The sequence below is a fragment of the Zootermopsis nevadensis genome, unplaced genomic scaffold (assembly GCF_977971745.1).
Source record: "Zootermopsis nevadensis isolate Lab colony 2312 unplaced genomic scaffold, Znev_1.0 Znev_ptg000023l, whole genome shotgun sequence".
Classification (NCBI taxonomy): Eukaryota; Metazoa; Arthropoda; class Insecta; order Blattodea; family Termopsidae; genus Zootermopsis; species Zootermopsis nevadensis.
Window position 1 is genome coordinate 5507877 of NW_028259155.1, and position 18755 is coordinate 5526631.

An 18755-nucleotide genomic window follows, 5' to 3' on the forward strand; every position below is an offset into this window, starting at 1 on the left:
GGTTGTCTACTGGGTTGTTGCGCCGTGTAGTCTGGTAGAATATTTATTACTGTAAGGAAAACACCTTCCGAGCTAAGTACCTTACAGGATTAGCAATTATGGTAGCTATATTTATGTTTTCGGCATTCCATATCATTCAGATTATCAAGAAACGAATTATAGTTCTGATGTACAAGTGTGAGATTGTGAAGAAATCGCAGGTTGAAATAAAACCAATTCTGAAAATGTTAAATCTGGAACAAATTCTTCACTACCGAAGAGATACGCTGAGAAAGGAGGAAAAACTGCTTTGTCAGTTCTTATGATGTACTTGTCGGAAATTCCAGAAGTAATGTTACATAATCCGCCTCATTTGTTCTTTGTAGCAACATTTTATGAAACCAAGTAATTAGCAGGGTTTGTTATTCTGTTTTGTCCAACTGCAAAACCGTTCACGCTGCTCGATTACTTCTTTGTTTAAACATCACAGATATTTCTGGATTCTCGCACCGTATATTCCTTGGTGTTGTGACATATCTTTCCCGCCAAATCAAATAAACTTTTATTTTATTTTAAGAACTTCTTTTTAGAAATTTGAATTGATAAGAAGATATTTTGTGTGTTAATGTACATCTGAGCAGTAAGAAATTCAACATAAACATTAGGCTCTTTTTTAAATTAGGGACAATTATTACAAATAATAATTAGTTTAAGACGTCATTGTCACAGACAGTATCGCAGAAGTCAGTGTGTCAAGGCTACTGTTGTTACCGGGAAGAGTCCAATAGCACGTGAGTCTAAAGTTATTTATTTATTTTTAAAGCTTTTAGAATTTGGTATTGCGGTAGACAGGTATTCAGTTTCGTGGGTAATAATAAGTATATATATTTATCATGTGAGTCCAGGCCTTTGAATACATATGAAAGAGAAAGTATTTGCGGCAAATTAAGCATTGCCATTTCAATCCCACTTTATGGTTTATTGGAGGAAAATAAAACATATTTGCAACAATTACAAAGTGCACGTAATATATTTACTAATTCTACAATTTTAAGAAAGCTTGCTGATACCGGCGAATGAGTTAGCAACTTCGTTGGTAGAGTGATGAAATTGTGTTTGAGCTAATCTTTGCTACACGATCGAACTGAAGTGATTGCCGAGCTATTACATAACCATAACTGTACGTGGACAGTTCTGTTAGAGTAAACGATAAAGTGAGTTTTGTGTTCGTAGATTCACCAGTTTATGTACAACAAAGATTACGAAGCGTGTATAGTACACAGTTTAAAACACTTTTTCGTTTTCGAACTTTATTTTTGAGAGAAGCAGCGTGTTGGCCATCTTAGTATGTCACATTATGCGGTTTATAAATCCATTGTTTCTTTACTATATTTTTAGGTGCTTGTACTGACAGGGTGCATACTTCCCAATTTAATTTCGTACGTTCTTTCTTCTGTATTGTGATGTGTCATGTCAGTAAAAAAACATTGTGCATTGTGTATGCTGAGAGTCCAGTATCAGTTCCATGTAGTTTATATGGCATATGTTATTTGTTTTGTAGGATGTCTTACAATCATGAATTTGTTGCTGAAAGTCTATTATTCAGCTTGTTGATGCCTGCTTTTGTGCAAATACTGCAGAAATGTTAGTAACTTGGGTTAAATTAGGCATCGTAGGAATATCCTCAGAATTATTGTGAAACTTGGTAAAACCTGAATGCAATGTGTGTTACAAATATTTGACCTTCGAAATAGTACAGTTCTCCCTCATTGTATGTTTCAGTTTTCAGGATGCCTGTCCCAGATTTGCAGAAACCTGCTCCCCAGTTTACATCTACAGCTGTTGTAAATGGGCAATTCAAGGATATCTCCCTTAGTGACTACAAAGGGAAATATGTCGTGCTTTTCTTTTACCCCCTTGATTTGTAAGTTGCTATTCTTCCACTATATGATCTTGATAGAAGAGTTTCTATAACTTCTTAATGTATAACAAGTTTGTATTGAAGTCATGTTTTTTATGTCTGCTCTTATACAAAATTTTAGAATCTATTGTGGACTGACAGTCCCAATAGTTTCTGCAGTGCACTGAACAGGGAAATAAAAATCTAGCACTAACATTCCTCATGCAGATTATATATAAAACTTGTTTAATAATGGTCTGTTAGCTAATTTTTTCAGCATCTCCATTATTTTTTCAGTACATTTGTCTGCCCTACTGAGATAATCGCATTTTCTGACCGTGCAGCCGAGTTTAAAAATATTGGCTGTGAAGTACTTGCAGCTTCTTGTGATAGTCACTTTTCTCACCTTGCTTGGGTGAATACGCCACGCAAGAAAGGGGGGCTCGGAGAGATGAACATTCCTCTTATTGCCGACAAGGCTGGAAAGTTGGCCAGACAGTATGGTGTATACAATGAGGAGACTGGCGTTCCATTTCGTGGGCTGTTTATTATTGACGGGAAACAGAATCTGAGGCAGATAACTGTGAATGATCTTCCTGTTGGACGGTCTGTGGACGAGACTTTGCGTCTTGTACAAGCATTCCAGTTCACAGATGTGAATGGAGAGGGTAAGTAACCTTATCAAATTCCCCAGGCCTTTAATGAAACCCAAAAATTCACCATTCTGCCACCTGACGCGTCTTGTAACCCGAGAGTATCAGCTATCCATACTGGGTGTAGACATATTCAGGGTTAAATGATATTAAGTATAATACCTCAGTGCAAATAATAATATAAATATAGATAAGGAAATCACATTTGTGGGTGGTTGACATTAATAAAACAGTGTTCATCGTACATTAAGAAATGGTTGAAAACTATTTAGTAATTGAAGATTTGCAATTTTCAGTCTGTCCAGCAAATTGGCGACCAGGCAGCAAAACCATGAAACCTGATCCTGCTGCCAGCCTTGAATACTTCAGCCATATAGAATAAGTGTTTTCTGTGGGTAGATGTGAATGAAAGAACTTAGTTATTTACAAAAGAATGTGTGTTCAAAGTGTTAGTTTTGCTTTGTAAAATTGTGTTACACATGGCTTTGAAATTATTTCATATTTGATTGTTCGATAACCAAGCCTCTCTGTCTTCCCGCAGCTCGACATAAAATGTAAAAGTACGAGATTAATAACACTATATTGAAAGCTTGGAAGTGAGAACTTGCTAAGTATATTTGGAAACATTATCTGTGTTGTATGTAAAATTATACAAGTTGCATGTTTGTAATGTGGTCCCGTTTTTATGAATAAGGATTTGTGTAACACAGTTCATATTTAGTTTGATGCATTCTTTCATATAATTACATGTCAGAATAAGAAGTAACATTACATTTTCAGTGACTAAATCAGTCTTATCCTTCTCAGTTTGTGTTCTTGTATGTTCTAATTTAAAATTAAATGTGTATTGGATATGATGGTGTTTTTTTGACTCTGTATGATAATTCTTGTGTAGAAATAAATGCTGTTTGAATCCAACAAGAGGAGCTGTATAAAGAACATTCTTTTTTCTAATTGTTTTCCAGGCTGGAATTCATACTTTACATCAGGGGTCAGTGGACTGCATATGGCTCTCACAATTAATATTATGCAGTCTGTTACATGATTTAGGAATTGGTCAGTAAGAGAAGGGCAAAATTTTCTGGTATTGAGGAACACAAATATAAACATATGCATTGCCAAACAAATGAAAGACATAACCTCAAAGTATGGCCATATTTTCTCTTGCAAAAGGGGGGGGGGGCAAGAGGCTGCTGGTAGAAATGTCTGTTTGACTCTAAACACTAGGATTAACCATAAGACTTGGAGTGAACAGAGAAATAATTACTTGTTTTCATTTTTCCAGCACTTTGTTCTTAAAACACCTTTGATTATGCCTTCCTTTAACATGGGAGTCATGTTTCATGCCTATACAAAGTAACCTATAAGATTACAGTTCTGTATGTTTCATCTTTTGAAAACTGTATTAAAAACTCACCAGTGCTACAACAGATGCAGAAAATGCTGCCCTCCTGTCCAAATGCACTCCGTGTACCCACAGAATGTGTTGGTGTTAACTTGCTGGAGTTCTTCCCTGGAAATTGCTGATGTCTTGCAGTGGATGTCATTTTGTGGTTTTTCCAGTGAGAGATCATATGTTTTAAACTTCCCCACAAATAAAGGTCGAAGGGTGTTAAATCAGGGGAACATGGGGCTACAGAACATAGGTAATTACATGATCACCAAAGACCTGCAATTCTTCCAAACACTTGTGCCATAAGAGCTGTTGCAGAATCCTGCTGAAAAACACCAGAGCCTTGCCTCTCTTATTCTGTTTGGCAAAAGATGGGCTTTGGATGTTGTTCATGTACCTGGCAGCATTAACTATTATTGTAAAAGATAGGTCCAATTATCCCACATGCACTTGTTGCACACCAAACACCAATTTTGTCTTCACGAAGATGAAGTTCTTGAATAAGTCTTCAATTTTCTTTATTCCAATTCCGACTATTCTGAGAATTTACCACTCCACGAAACCAGGCCTCACTGGTAAGGATACCAATCGTGTCCATTGTGTATAGACAAAAGAAACTAATTACAAAAATTTATTCCCGCTACCAGATCATGTTCCTTCAAAACATGAACTACCACTGTCTTTTATAGTCACAATTTTGTGGCCCTTTGTGCAGATATTTTGAAAAGACCTGTCTCGCACTAGTTGTTAAAGGCTAGCACCAGTGTAACCACCATGTGGACACAACAGTTTGACATCTTCAGAGAGCGAGGACTTCCAGATTAGAGCAGTCTTCTGTTGCATGGTCTGTGGGGTCTTCATACAGTTTCTTGCATGCTCGATCCTCCAGAAGGGTTAAGATCTTAATGATAGTAATCCTCCATATTGAGGATCACTGTCACACCCTTGTCAGTTGGCAAGGCTGTGAGACTGCCATTACCCAGCAATGCCCAGACAGCTTGCTTTTCTACCTTCATCAAATTGTTTCTGGATATTTGTTATAGCATTTGACTGCTGTCAGAGGACACTTGTAAACCCTTCTTGAATATGACACAGTTAAAAATTTCCAAGTTAATCTCTGACAAATAGGTAGATGTGTCTGGAATGATGAAAACAGCGAAAATACCCGGCCTCTATGCAGAATTTATGACCATGTTTGGTAAAATACTGTTGCAGTTAATATGTAAATATTAGTCAAAAGTAGCCAAGTGTAGATCTAGTGACATGTTATGCAGCAGTACAATTTAACATCAGATCAGAAAGTTTCTTTTTATCCTTAATGGACTGAAACAAGTCAAAGTCATGTACAATGAATGTCAACGTCATCTGACGTAAATTATTCTTCAGAATCAAAACTAAAACCCAACTTTTCAACTACATTTACGCAAGTCTTATGTTAATGTTCTTGCCATGGCACTAGCAGCCAAATAACTCTGCAATGCACTGAACGTATGTCCATAAGGTTAAAAATATAAATTCTGCATCACCAGTAGGCCTAACCTGTAACACAATGCCTCACACAAAAAACACACCTAAATTGTGTGCACTAAAACCAAGGACATCTTTGGCGATTCACGTGGATAATTCTCATCTGCAAGCAAGCTAATTAATTTAATTTAACCTCTTGTCCTCATTAAAGTCTTAAAATTGTAGTTAAAATTTTATCCACCTGTCTGGGAAGGGTCAACAAATATAAAAAGAGTGGTTATTTTATTGTAATTACATGAAAATAATTTCCACATAACACTGGTTGTTTAAGTATATGTAACAAAGATAAAACACCTCCAGATAACAATGGGCTCTGTGCACAATTTCATTTCTACAGTAAGTCTTTTTCTCAAAGAATCCTGAATTACTTTTTAAGTTGTGAGCTTTTTATGCAGAATATTGGCTCCTACTGATGTCTGCTTCCTTATATCTGGAATTAAGGGTTGAAGCTTTCTTCTGGTTTCATCAATAACTAACTGGATTGTACTTTCCATCAGACTGTAATAATAATCGGAGAGAAAGCGTCATTATTATATCAAGCAATCAAAGTCTTAAGCTCAGTTCAGCAACAGAAATATTGATCATGGCAAAAATTTAAATATATTTTAATGATATCTCAAAGAAGTAATGATCCAGTGAGAGCATGAACAAGTTTACCTGTTACACGAATTCCTGGCAACAGAACAACACGAACATTACAATTTCTGAATTGAAAGTTATTACACACGGCTATCGAAGTTGGAAGCCTACCAACCACCAGAAAAAGATAATATGTATATGTTAAATCTATTTCAAATTATAATTATTTATAAATTAATGAAGTGTGAGAAGAATGTAAGGACAGTGTAAATGGTCCAATCAGAGCTGAGGAATAATGAGAGATGTGGTAAGCCAATATGGAGTCTCCAAGTGTGACGACAGAAGAGAGACACAGGAAATATTTTACCACCACCGAAACCTCTCATGTACCTTAATATAATAAGCACACCATTCAACTAAAGAGATGTGTCGTGACTCTGAAAGGGCCAAAACAGACCTTGAATGAGTGAAGTACATGGACACAATAAAGAGTAAAGCTGTCCCACTGTATCAATGTACATAATTATCACACCAATAAATCAACTGAGAATACGTACGCAACTAGAAGGAAGCAGCCCCTGTTGTAAGCTATCCATGACAAGAGAGTGGGTTCTGTCAGCTTCGACACCAGAACAGAACTGAAGGTCACTAACAAAAGAAAACAAATTATGACATTCTGCACTGAAAATGTCAATCAGTGTCTTTTAGTTTTTAAGTAAAATTACTGTACCCTAGGAAAAAAGGCCATAATTAAATATATTACACATTTCAGTGATCTTGGAGAACAAACGTGTTTCATCACATGCGAACACCAAACTATGACATTAAATACTTTCTGTCTTGACTGTGGATGAGTTTCAAAGGCCAATCATAATTAATTTTTAATATTTTCCACAAGGAGAAACAGTCTCACAGGGCGACATTTCTTCTTCTGTGGTGCAACAGCCCAAAATCGAGTCTTGGCCTCCTCCCATGTGAGAGGTTTCTACGTCTTTGATGTGTGCATTTTATTAGTGAGTGACAAGCCCACTGCCTCTGCACAATTTATACTCAATCCTGATTTAACTGCCAGAGCCATCTAGTAGTGAATCACGATAAACTTGGGTGAGAAATGGCCGCTGAATTTTGCTTATGAAATGAAACATCTCGTTCATGCTCATAAGGTTCTTTTACATGCCATACTTTTGAACTCACCTTCATCAGAACCTAAAATCCTATTTAGATTAATTGGTTGAAATTAGTGACTGAAAAAGTGCAAACGTTACAAAAACCAATGTGTCTAGCTCATCATGGTCCATTGATTAGCTGTATAGCCAAATATTACATCGTACCTTCCTCATTCTTTAATCTCTCTTTGTCATGTTGTATAAGTTTCTTCAGCATCAGATGGGTTCCAGCATGTTCTACAACAAAATACTCCTGCTTCTCTTCAGAAATTTTTTTTGTCGCATCGCTGATATATTCAGCAAAGGCGCCAAAAGCTCTCCGCAGCTCCAAACCTGAAATATATAAATTACGTACATGATATCATCTCCACTTCATTCATTAACTTCCTCAGAGTAATTTCACTGCAACTAGTCTTAATACACACTTGAGGATATAAAATAATATGAAAACACAGTATGTGCCAAATTTAATTTAAATGTCTTTAAATGGAACTTATAATGAGGTCTGAATATGAAAAATAACTTGTTTGTGCATTTGCTATTCAGAATGGTCTAAAACAAAGTGATATGTTATCACCACTGCTTTCAGCTGGGATTCAACCCGCGAACCTTGGGTTCTGTGGCGAGCACGCTAACCACTAGTCCACTGAGGGCGACACTTTCAGTAATGACCTTGTCCAATAAATTTGTTTAAACTAGCAAGTATATGCATTCTCTAACCTTTCCCAGACTTGAGTACTGCCAGTGTTACCATTCCAATAGAACTGTTGCTGATCCATTTGCCAGCATCATTTGCAATCGCTTCCAACAACGGATCTGACACAGTGTCCAGCAGTTCTGACATTCTCACTTCTTGATCCTTCTTACTGAATGCAAGACAACATTTTTAATTAAAACCACCGGAACACACATTTCTGGCTGTTTAGTGGATATTATCTCCGAACCACCACAAAGTGTTCTTTTAGTACAGTGAGGATATTTACACCAGTAATTGCAGTTTTCAAAATATAAAAATAGCTCACTAAACATCCTTCTGTGGATTGTGTACAGTTAGCCTATCTACAAAAGCCCAAGGATATTTATTTATTGTTAATTTAACAACACTTTTTCAGTAACTCAGACTTCTTCATTACGCCGTCTCCTTTACAGGAGTTGGCGACATATTATGAACAGGATCCTTCCACTCTTTTCTCGGACTGGGGGCTGTTCATATATGTTTTTTTAGGCAGGTGATTTAGAAGTGGTTTGCCTTCTTCTGTGTGTTGGGATGCCACGGAGAAACCAGGGAAGCCCCGGAGGAAAACTTCGTGTTGCCTAGACCACAGCCTTGCCCAACACAAGTTATAAATTTGGGCACCGCTGGGAATCGAACCTGGGACCCCAGGATTACAAGGCCAGCGCACTAACCACGGTGGTGGAATAAAGTGGTAATGGAGTAATTTAAGGTACTATACTGGAATTTGCCTGAAGGGACTTAGGAAAACCATGAAAAACCTCGGTCAAGATAGCTGGTCTTCAGGCCGATATTTGAACCCGTGACCTCCCGAATATGTAGCAGGACATGACATTCGGTCATCCCCAAGAAGTCCACCATCAGCAAAAGATAGTTTGGCATAAACATTTAACGTTTTACACATAAAAAATGCAAATCATGCACCTGCGTAACCAAATAACTGGTCAAGACATGCAGATTATGCTAGTTACATTCTGTAGAGTATTGCTGTAGACAATGATTTCCTTGTACAAATGTTGTTTTTGGACAAAGTAACTTTCTGTGTGAATTGAAAAGTTCATCACCATTATGTGCAAATGTGGGGGTATGAGAATCCACAGGCAGTCGTTAACTACATCCATGACAACACAAACATTAATGTGTGATGCGGATTACAGAAAGTGAATATCAACTTGTGCTACATAAGGGGTACATACCGAAGTGCACTAATAGCAAACTCTATATCCAAAGACACATAGTGCAGGAAGCCACAAAATTCAAACTTCTTCAATTTGACTGATAAAGTTTTATAAGATTAAAGATAATTTAGGAAAACTCTGTTATGTCATTATCATCATCATCATCATCATCATCATCAATAACATCAACAACAATAAAACATTATGACTACATTCAAGCTTCATAAAGTGATTACTGCGATAATAACAACACATTTAAATATTTTAAAAGTCAGAAAGATTATATTTAATGTTCCCGAGGTATAATTGGGATACCAGACATCATACTCCATCTACGTCCTGCATATGAACCAGATGCAATTTTGCTGAGTTACGTTTCTCTTAGTAACATAACAAACTGACGGTAGAATAGGAAATTCGGAATGTGATGGACGTAATATTGTCCTTATTATGAAAGCAATTACAATTAATTATAACTAAAGAATCATAACATAGGGTCATTTAATTTCATCTGAAATATAAAGAGGCAGAGAATCATGTGGACTAGTTACCTATTGCTGAGTGCAGCCCCCCTTCTGAGCATGTCCACTTCTGTGGGATGAAAATACAAGGGATCTCTATGTGCCACCAAGTACAGGACAACCTTCCTTCCATATTCATCATCCACAAGACTCCATACATCTCCCAAAAGTTCTGGCATCAGCATCTAATGAAACAAATTCAGTAAAGCAAGAATGATAAAACATGGATATCGGCGGTACCAGAGCCAAATCCAAAAAGTGTAGTTTTGAAAATAAGTTAATTATTACCAGGAGAAATGATGTCTCATGCTGGGGCGAAAAAGTATAAATTGCAGTCCTATTAGTTTCTGACGCATCACCTTGTGCATAAGGATGCCAAATGTCATCGTTACTTTGTCGCTGGAGAAAAGGTCTATTAATTACTTATCCCCCATTTCATAATCCATTCTGCTGAGGCAAATACATGTAAATCCTTTTAGTCAAACATTACTGTTGACTATGCAGTGACTCGTATCTTTTTACGTTAAATTTTTATCTACTATCTAACGAAAAGGCAGCAGAAAAAAACAGAAGTTTTCATCCTTCTGACTTGATGCACGTAATGAGACAGACAGGAAAGTAAATTCCTTTAAAAGCTAATTAGATGAAACAAAATGCCTTATTTCAGTTCTCAGACCTTCTCAAAAATAATCTTATACCGTAGCATTCTGGTTGTTTGTCTCTATTCGATTATTTATTTCTATCGACTGCTAGCATGCCATGAATTACTGTGACCTCTGCAGTGACGATGTTAAATTAGTGCGCGTGATTATGTACGAACTTTCTGAAGTTCACACATACCTTTCTCAGAAGAACGGTGTCATCCACAGTATCAAACAGAGCTAAAAGCATCAGATGGCCATGTTCAGACTTTGCAACTTCCTTCACGTGGCCTTTTAAATTCTTCATGATCAGTTTCTTTACCTGTGAATTAAACCATTGACTTTCTATCACCTTTCACACAAGGTGTACATGCAAGAAATAAATGTCTTTTAGTCAGCTGGAATGAGAAAATAATTTTCACACAATTTAAATTCAGTCCAATAAAGATCGTAAAATTTCATGCAAAAAATAAAGTAACATTAATCAGGAAATCACTACAATGAAATTAATTAACCTAATATTGAAAGTACAAATTGGAATACAAAACACATAAATATCCCCATGGGAAATCGAGTATCACTGCGGTAAAATACACGTGTATGTTCAACAAACACTGAAATAAAACTTTTATTTTCTTTGTTAATATAATTATTCAGTATTAGAGAAGCAACTGTAATACAGAGATTATAATTTTATAACTATCTACAATCACAGTCTGAGATTTAAAATTTAACCAAAAATGACACTGTCTTATTTCAGAAAATGTCTGGACACCAAGTCATCTTCTACGAGTGTTAATTTAATACTGAAGTTTACTGCAAATATTAGAACGTGTATTTCACTGCGGTGAAATAACCATCACTGTGTTTAATAAAATTATCACCACGCATCACAACTGCTTTTCTAGAAGCACGTTTCCTCTAATATATCTCGGTGTAGTTTACTAGGCATATGAAGTCCCGTAGCACCAAATCACCACAGAATTAAGTTCTTTTAAAGGAAATCTAGTTACCCAATGTTTAGGAATTCCCTCAAAGAAATAATGAAACAGGTAAGCTGCAAGTAGAAAGACGGCCATGACACAAGAACTTTTGTATGTAATATGTAATGTACCAAGTTGACTCTTTTCTATAAAAACTAAATACTACTGTGAGGTCATTTGTTCGGTAACATACTTTATTTGAGGCATGCCAGATGCACATCATGGCAACATGTACACCATCCCTCGTACTCGTGAAGTTCAGAAGAGAGTTCTGTACGTGTAAGAGGATCTCGTCACGATCTTCTTTCAAACAATGTCTCAAGTACTCACAGAGAACCGTGTGCAGCAAAGACGACTTTGTCAGCTTCCTGTGGACAGAAATAATAGCAAGGCTACAAGACATAGTTTAAGACATCCACTGACTGTCACACGCACATCAGAATTTTGAAACTGTACCATAGGAATATTTATTCCGGATTCTAATGACAATTAGGTAGTGAAATTTTGGTATCAATGCCTTGATACTTCTCCCTTAAAAATCACTTGCAACAATAAACCCTTCCCTGATTATCCCAAGATACTTCAAGTCGATGATTCTTGCAAGAAATAGCAAGCACGCTAACTGCTAGACCACTGAGGGCGACTATTTCATTATTAATCCAGTTTAAAATTCTGATAATACAGTTCTAAACAGTCATCAACATCCAAAGCCACATTTCAGAACAATAAAGGTATGACATGGAAGTATCTGACAGCCACATTGAAGTTTAGATATCAAACAAGTTGCCGATACTGACTTGTCAAGAATTTGTGACACGTTGGCTTTCACGGCACTGAGAACAGCTTCCTTCATTGCTGGTGCCTTTTGAACAATATCATCAAGGCTCTGCACGTTGCTCTCCTTGTCCTGTTTGTACATATCACCATAGAATTCTTGTCGCAACTGACTCTTCTCAAATGCACTAGTCCATGTTGAGTACATGTATTCAACTACAGGTGATGCCACCTGTGAAAAGAGAAGAGAAAAGACAGCTGTCTTCTGGGTTGTTGTGCTGTGTAGTAATTTGAGAAAGCCACAGCAATACTTGCCTCAAAACTACATCAAACCAACTTATAATAAATATAACTCTATCTTACAACAAACACTTGTGCTGAGAGCAATCATATCTTTATTCAGGGTAAAGTCAGCTTGCTAAAGACGATAAAAAACCTCATGAGGATGCACTTCATAGTCGGTCAGCAATGGTGAGTAGACAACTAAATCGTCCATAAAACTGAAGACACACTGCCCCTTCAAATCTGAAAATAACTCGTCGGCCACTTGGCTCAACCCTTGACAACCGACACTTATCTCCATACGTAACTTATTGAATTCGTAGAGGCCAAAGGGTGTACAATACACAGTGACCCGACGGCTACGATGAGACAGGGGAACCTGGTAGTACGCAGAGTTAAAATCTAAAATGGAAAATACTATGGAACCAGCAAATTGTTGAAGTGCTTAATCTATTGTGGGTAAAGGATAGGAATCAAAGTTGACCTTAGCATTAACTTTACGGCAGTCACCAATCAAACCTTTCAAAATTTGTTTAGGCAAAGCATAGCAAAACGGAGGCGATTTAATGGGGACTTGATCTCTCACAGTGAGCACACCTAGTAGTGCCTATCCCACTAGATAACAATTTGGGATAATCCTCCAACAATTTTTGGAAAAGGCTGTCTAGGACCAGGTCTTAACCTTCTTGGCTTCTCCCAATAGCTCCTGAAAGTAATCAGCAACCGCTGTAAAAAAATGAAAACAGTATTCATGGGCTCAGAGGTCAATAAACATGCAAGTGCTAGATATGAAGTCTAACCCCAACATAATGGAAAAAAGATCCACCACTCAGAATTTTTAATTCCTGATCCCACAAGAAATTCAGAAGCTTAACGTACAACTTAGCTGCTTCAGTTACGTGACACATCTGTCCATTCACTAAGATAGTAAACAAGGAACCGACTTGCAGGACACTACTGAACGATATAAAAATTTCCAAAATGTCAGCGCGAATAAAAGAAAATTGAGCACCTGTGTCAACCAAGGAGGGAATGGTTTCAATTTTGAAATCTAAAGCAACCCACAACGGAGTATATTTAGGAGGGGGTCCCCTTGCTCATCTGACAATGGTTCCCCTCAAATAGGTCGGTTAAAAGAGGTTCCACTGTAATTACATGTCAGATAACTGGTACAAAATGATTCTTTAATTTCAGAGACCTAAATGAATAAAATCTTTTATCCTAGTTTCAGGCAAGTACAATATGTGCGTATATAAATATTTCATCTACTTCTACCTAGGAAAATGTTTTCAGCACCTTTCAATGTCATTTCACTGGATTTAAGGAAAAAAATATACGTATATGCCTTCTTTACATGACATAATGAACCTGACAAGAAAATTCTCGACCCATGGAACTGCCATTATGTAAGATTGAAATGACCTCACATATTTCCTTAGTTTATTCTGAAAATAACACAAAACTTACAGAATGGCGTGTTAGCTTCACCACCTTTCCGTGAAGAGATTGTATGACTGATTTTCTGGACCCATGGGAACCATACTTCAGCATTCTTTTCACACAGAAGCAAGCATACTTAGACTGAAGCATAGCTGGTACATGAGATGTGAGTTCTTGCGTAATTGCCGCTCTCAACTCAGGTGTACCAATTTTCAGCAACCACTGAACTACTCGAGATAAGTCATGAGAATATACAACCTGTGGAAATAAATTGGTCTTTAAATGTGAAATACTTTTCTCCTATGGCAGTGTTTATGTTATTTTTTTACAATTATAAGAGCAGGTAAGATGCAACTGATATTACTCAAGTTTGCTGCATTCATTGCTGCAATGTGGCTTAACTGTATTCTTTTTTTATAAAGTGAAATTTATATCACAAGTGACTACGTTAATGAAGAGTACGATTAATTATAAAGGAAATGTGTATATGCAGAAACAGACAAAATTTGACAATACAACTACTGTAATAGCAAAGGCATTGTAAAATAAGTTAATCCAGAATTAGACAGTATTTTCTCACGGAACCCTTGAAAATACTTCACGTAACCCCAGAGTTCCATAGAACAGTTTGAGAAACAATAATAAAGGACACACCCAGTTTACAATTTTCAGAAAATGAACAGGATTTCAACCATACACTACACAGTTAAAATAATCAGGACTCGTTTGAATACACAGGGCAAGCAGTGATCAGCACTGGACAGGTTGCAGTGTTAATCATCATTTACCTTATCCAGTTTGTTTTTTAATAAGTTGTGTATTTCCAAGGTTAGTTTTTCCTGTTTTTCAGTGGGACAGTCACTTCTTCGAACCTTCTCCCACAACTTCTTTGATTTCTCAATAAGATCGTAAACTGAGCACTTGTGTCCCTTTCGTGCCTTTTTTAATTCTTTCTTCTTCTTTTTGAACTCGGACCAATCAGGTTTTTCTGTAACACAGACACACAACATGAGAACTAAAATATGAGAGACATTTCTACAGAAAAAAATTATGATTGTAAAAATTATAACATACATGTCGATTTAGAACTGTCCTCAGAAAGTACAGGAACTCTGGCAGTAATGCTACTCAAATGATGCTTCAGATATGCATTATCTTTGCGCAGCTGCTGCACATCCTAAGGCAGTTTCAGAACCGACTCCACTAAATTTTCCACCAAATTATGCGTGCTAACTCCATTAAGTCTCACCATCTCCAGCTGACCACCGAGAGAGTCAGAATCCCCAACGTCTGGCAAAATAAGTTCCTTTCCAGGAGATACTACAATCTTAGGAAGCAACAAGGCAGAGGAAAAACGCAAGTTCTGCGACGGTGTACTTTCACCTCTAATACCCTGCAGCGCCTTGACACACTTTGCACATTTGTAGGTGGAAACACAATCAGACATAAAAAAATTAATATTCGACCTCACTCATTTTTAAGCAAGTGAGATGAAATCGAGTGGCACATGGCCCACAACATCTAATATATTTTTGCTTTCCATACAAAGCCTTCTTACACACCACACAAGTATCCCTGCTAGCAGTCATTGTGCCGGGAGGCTGCAGGTAGCAGATTCCTTTACAACAGCACCACACACTAAATACACACAGCATGGAGCACTGACAAGGCACGTCCACTCACTACAAAGGCTTGAGCAAGCAAGAGTAATAATAATAGTAATAAATTTGAAAGAAGCTCACGTAAAATATATAATGCCTCTCGCGGAATCTGTTTAATGCATGTATCACTTATTAAAAAACAAAATGCATTTCGGAAATAGCTGCTACACTATGTACCTCAAGGGCAAGGTTTGTCTCAGGTACATAGAAATAAATACCCAGTAAAATGGTGAATAGATGGAATAATAATAATAATAATAATAAAAATTATTTGGTGATTGGTAAGAAGAGCTCAGGCCAATACAACTTGTTTAACATATGCCCTTCTTACAAACCACACTGCCCTGTACCAACTTGCTTGACCATGGCTCTGTGCATACATTATTTTGGTTATGAAAATCCTGTCACTGATAAGACATCTTTTTCAAAATACTGTACTTATCATTTTTTTTCTTCTAATTATATAGATCAACTTTGAAAAGGTTTATGTATGTACCGTATAAAATTGTTTATCTAAGCAAGATATAAAATTCAGTTTTATGATAGTAGCACAGCTGGGGCACAGTCCCATATGTGTAATTGCTAATGACTTAGTTGGTACATGGTCTTGTGTGTGTGTGTGTGTGTGAACATTAACCTTCATTTTTAAAATATGACATATCTAAACACAAATCAAGAGAACTTGAGGTGCATAAAAATTACTTACCAGCTACTTTTGGAATTTTGGCAACCGTTTTGATGGGCCCACTATTTCTTTTCTTGAGTTTCTTTGGTTTCTCATACTTCAAAATCTTTCTATCTATCTCAGCATTTGATTCTTGCCCTGCATCCTGTGTACTCTGACGTTTTCTACTTACTATGGCCATTTTCTATGTAGAAAAACAAAATAAGTGTCACTGAATAAGATAATGTAGCCTGTCTCTCAAAAAAATATCAAATAAAACATCTAAAAATCAATATTGGAAATTTAAACCAGGATTCAAATAAAAAAAATTACAAACAACCAATGTATTGTAAAGCTTGTCTGTAAAATACTCATGAAATAATATGTGGCATTTCTAATTTTGAGTCATACTGCTACTCTCATGATCCATGCACTATGGCTTAGCAATATAATAACATCACTCTTCTCTTTTGGGAGAAGAGTGATGTTACCCATACTTTTATTAGGGATGCTTATGATACATAGGATCAAATTAATACCTTTCCCAGGTCTTGACAAAATGCAAACATTTCTGATCTGTCATAGGAAAAAAAGTCTTTGTATTGTTTCTTTTCTTTTAACTCTAATATGCATCAACAGGCCAATTTCATTAAATGTGTACTTATTACTACAACTAATAAAAATGTTGGAAACAAACATTATACATACAAAAATGTAATAATTTGTTGTACTTCTGGAATTAGCGGTTGTTATCTGGTTGTAAATCAGAATAAATAAATGAGATTTACTTCAGTGTTCAATATCTGAAACAGAATAATTTTCTAGATATATTAATGTTCATTTGTCAAATTAATTCTGATCGTATTCCTTAAATGTATGAATTGTGCTTTTCAAACCTCGTATTTACACCAATTAAAGTTACAATCTTAACATCTAATTTTGTACATATTACAACTGTAAACATCAAATTAGTTATGTTTTCTTCAAACTTGTAATTTAATAACCCTCACATTCTGCAAGACGGTTTATTCCACGTGCATCAAGAGCTTCATAGCAGACAATCAATAACATTATATTTATACATCGAAGGAGAAAGGAAACGTGCAGTGTCTTACCATTAACACACAATAACGCAGCACCTATAATAATTTACAATGACAACACCGTATTGTATTATATTTATACTATACAACACAAAAATTCTATTACAGACGAACAGAACACAGATTAATACCAACCACAAATAATACCAACATACCAATTGTACAGGACAACGGCTGCCTTCTAAACATCGTACTCTTTGGTAGCAAGGATAAAAAAAGATGTGCGTACGCATTACCAAAATACTGCCACCATAATTAACCCAACATCTGTAATTGTTAAGCAATGACTAATGTGTATGTTTTCTTCTCCATATATGGTCAATGATTATTAGTCCGAAAAACCAAACTAATCACATTATGGTCTGAAGTTCTAACAGTCGAAAACATCCCAACTCCCTCACAAACATAGGAAATTACAAAATAAACTAAACAATATCTAAAATAACCTATTTGAACGGCTACAACGAACTTCACTGATGGTCATTTTTGAGGTCTTGTACCCTATCGTGTATATTACAATAAGGTACACATTATTTGTAATTAATACTTGTAAATAAATGGAGACAACTGAAGTTAATGCTCAATAAGATATATTTAAACTATGGGTATTCTTCATGAATTCGATATCTGGCACTCCTTATTCATAATTAACAGATGTCCATTTTGACGTTGGAGGTATGGAATTACAATCCACAGATCCTTCATAGACCAAAGCCAAGAATGTAGAACACGTCATAGGAAAATAGGTGTTTGTAATACAAATCACATAATTGTGACAATGATTGGATGGAAAGTAAATAATTTCTTTTATACTCCAATCTTGTTAATACTACAAACATCGGGCACATGGCATTAATACAATTCTGAATAGACTGTAATGTCACACCAACAGAGAACTTGCAAGATAGAAATGAGGAAATCATCTGAAGCTATTAATATAACCATATACTAAATAACCACAAACAAATCAGTGAATTACTCTTCTGTATTAACAAGTTGATGCCAGTATTTTATATGTAAGAAATAGAAATGGAATTAGTGCATTGGTTAGTTACCAGCAAGAGTTTGCAATGAAACTTACATAAACTGAAATGTTTTAATGTTTGATTTTAAAGGTAGGAAAATGTTTTTGAATTTGCTCATAGGGTACAAAAGAAAGAGGATGTCAAGCTGTGGTTAAAAAAAGAGAGAGAGAGAGAGGCAAAACTGCATATTTCTAGAAAATGAAAAGCCAAACACAAAAAATATGACAGAGAGAAAAAATAACAAAACTAAATTATGTTACAGGGACTTGCATACAATAGTCGAGGTCCCCATTTCTAACAAATTACCTTTAATTTCATCTATGAAAATTCTGTTGAAATAAATACAATTTATTCTTGTACTCATAAAAATCACTTTACAAATTCAATTTTATGTTACAAGCAGTTGATTGGAATATTTAAGATTCAACAAACCATCATCTACTGTACCTTAACACAGATCAGTACTCCTCCAGAACTATTCACTGTGGAAATTTTAGACACACTTCAGCAATTCTGGTTTTCAACGAAACCCAGATCTAGGGTGACTAAAATC

At 36.0% G+C, this 18755-nt stretch overlaps 2 protein-coding genes across 7 annotated transcripts; one reads left to right on the forward strand and one right to left on the reverse strand.

The window, feature by feature from the left end:
- Window positions 1-614: 614 nt before the first annotated feature.
- Window positions 615-3455, forward strand: LOC110839321 (peroxiredoxin 2). 3 transcript variants are annotated; one of them, XM_022083424.2, is made up of 4 exons: window positions 615-770; window positions 1762-1903; window positions 2177-2547; window positions 2829-3455. In XM_022083424.2, the coding sequence occupies exons 2-4, from the start codon at window positions 1770-1772 to the stop codon at window positions 2912-2914; spliced, it is 591 nt and encodes a 196-aa protein (XP_021939116.2). In that variant the 5' UTR covers window positions 615-770; window positions 1762-1769; the 3' UTR covers window positions 2915-3455. The 3 variants fall into 3 exon arrangements, with proteins under 3 accessions (XP_021939116.2, XP_021939117.2, XP_021939118.2); XM_022083425.2 differs by lacking the exon at window positions 615-770 and adding an exon at window positions 1038-1193; XM_022083426.2 differs by lacking the exon at window positions 615-770 and adding an exon at window positions 1184-1324.
- Window positions 3456-5655: 2200 nt separating this feature from the next.
- Window positions 5656-17472, reverse strand: peng (Pumilio and CPL domain-containing protein penguin). 4 transcript variants are annotated; one of them, XM_022083422.2, is made up of 13 exons: window positions 17333-17472; window positions 16783-16877; window positions 16117-16279; window positions 14538-14737; window positions 13777-14007; window positions 12051-12259; window positions 11447-11621; window positions 10470-10592; window positions 9660-9814; window positions 7918-8063; window positions 7363-7530; window positions 6589-6679; window positions 5656-5950 (listed from the first exon to the last, which is right to left on the reverse strand). In XM_022083422.2, exons 3-13 carry the CDS (start codon window positions 16274-16276, stop codon window positions 5824-5826), a joined length of 1785 nt encoding a protein of 594 aa, XP_021939114.1. In that variant the 5' UTR covers window positions 16277-16279; window positions 16783-16877; window positions 17333-17472; the 3' UTR covers window positions 5656-5823. The 4 variants fall into 4 exon arrangements, with proteins under 4 accessions (XP_021939114.1, XP_021939112.1, XP_021939113.1 ...); XM_022083420.2 differs by lacking the exon at window positions 17333-17472 and adding an exon at window positions 17190-17328; XM_022083421.2 differs by lacking the exon at window positions 17333-17472 and adding an exon at window positions 17085-17198.
- Between the last annotated feature and the right edge of the window lie 1283 nt (window positions 17473-18755).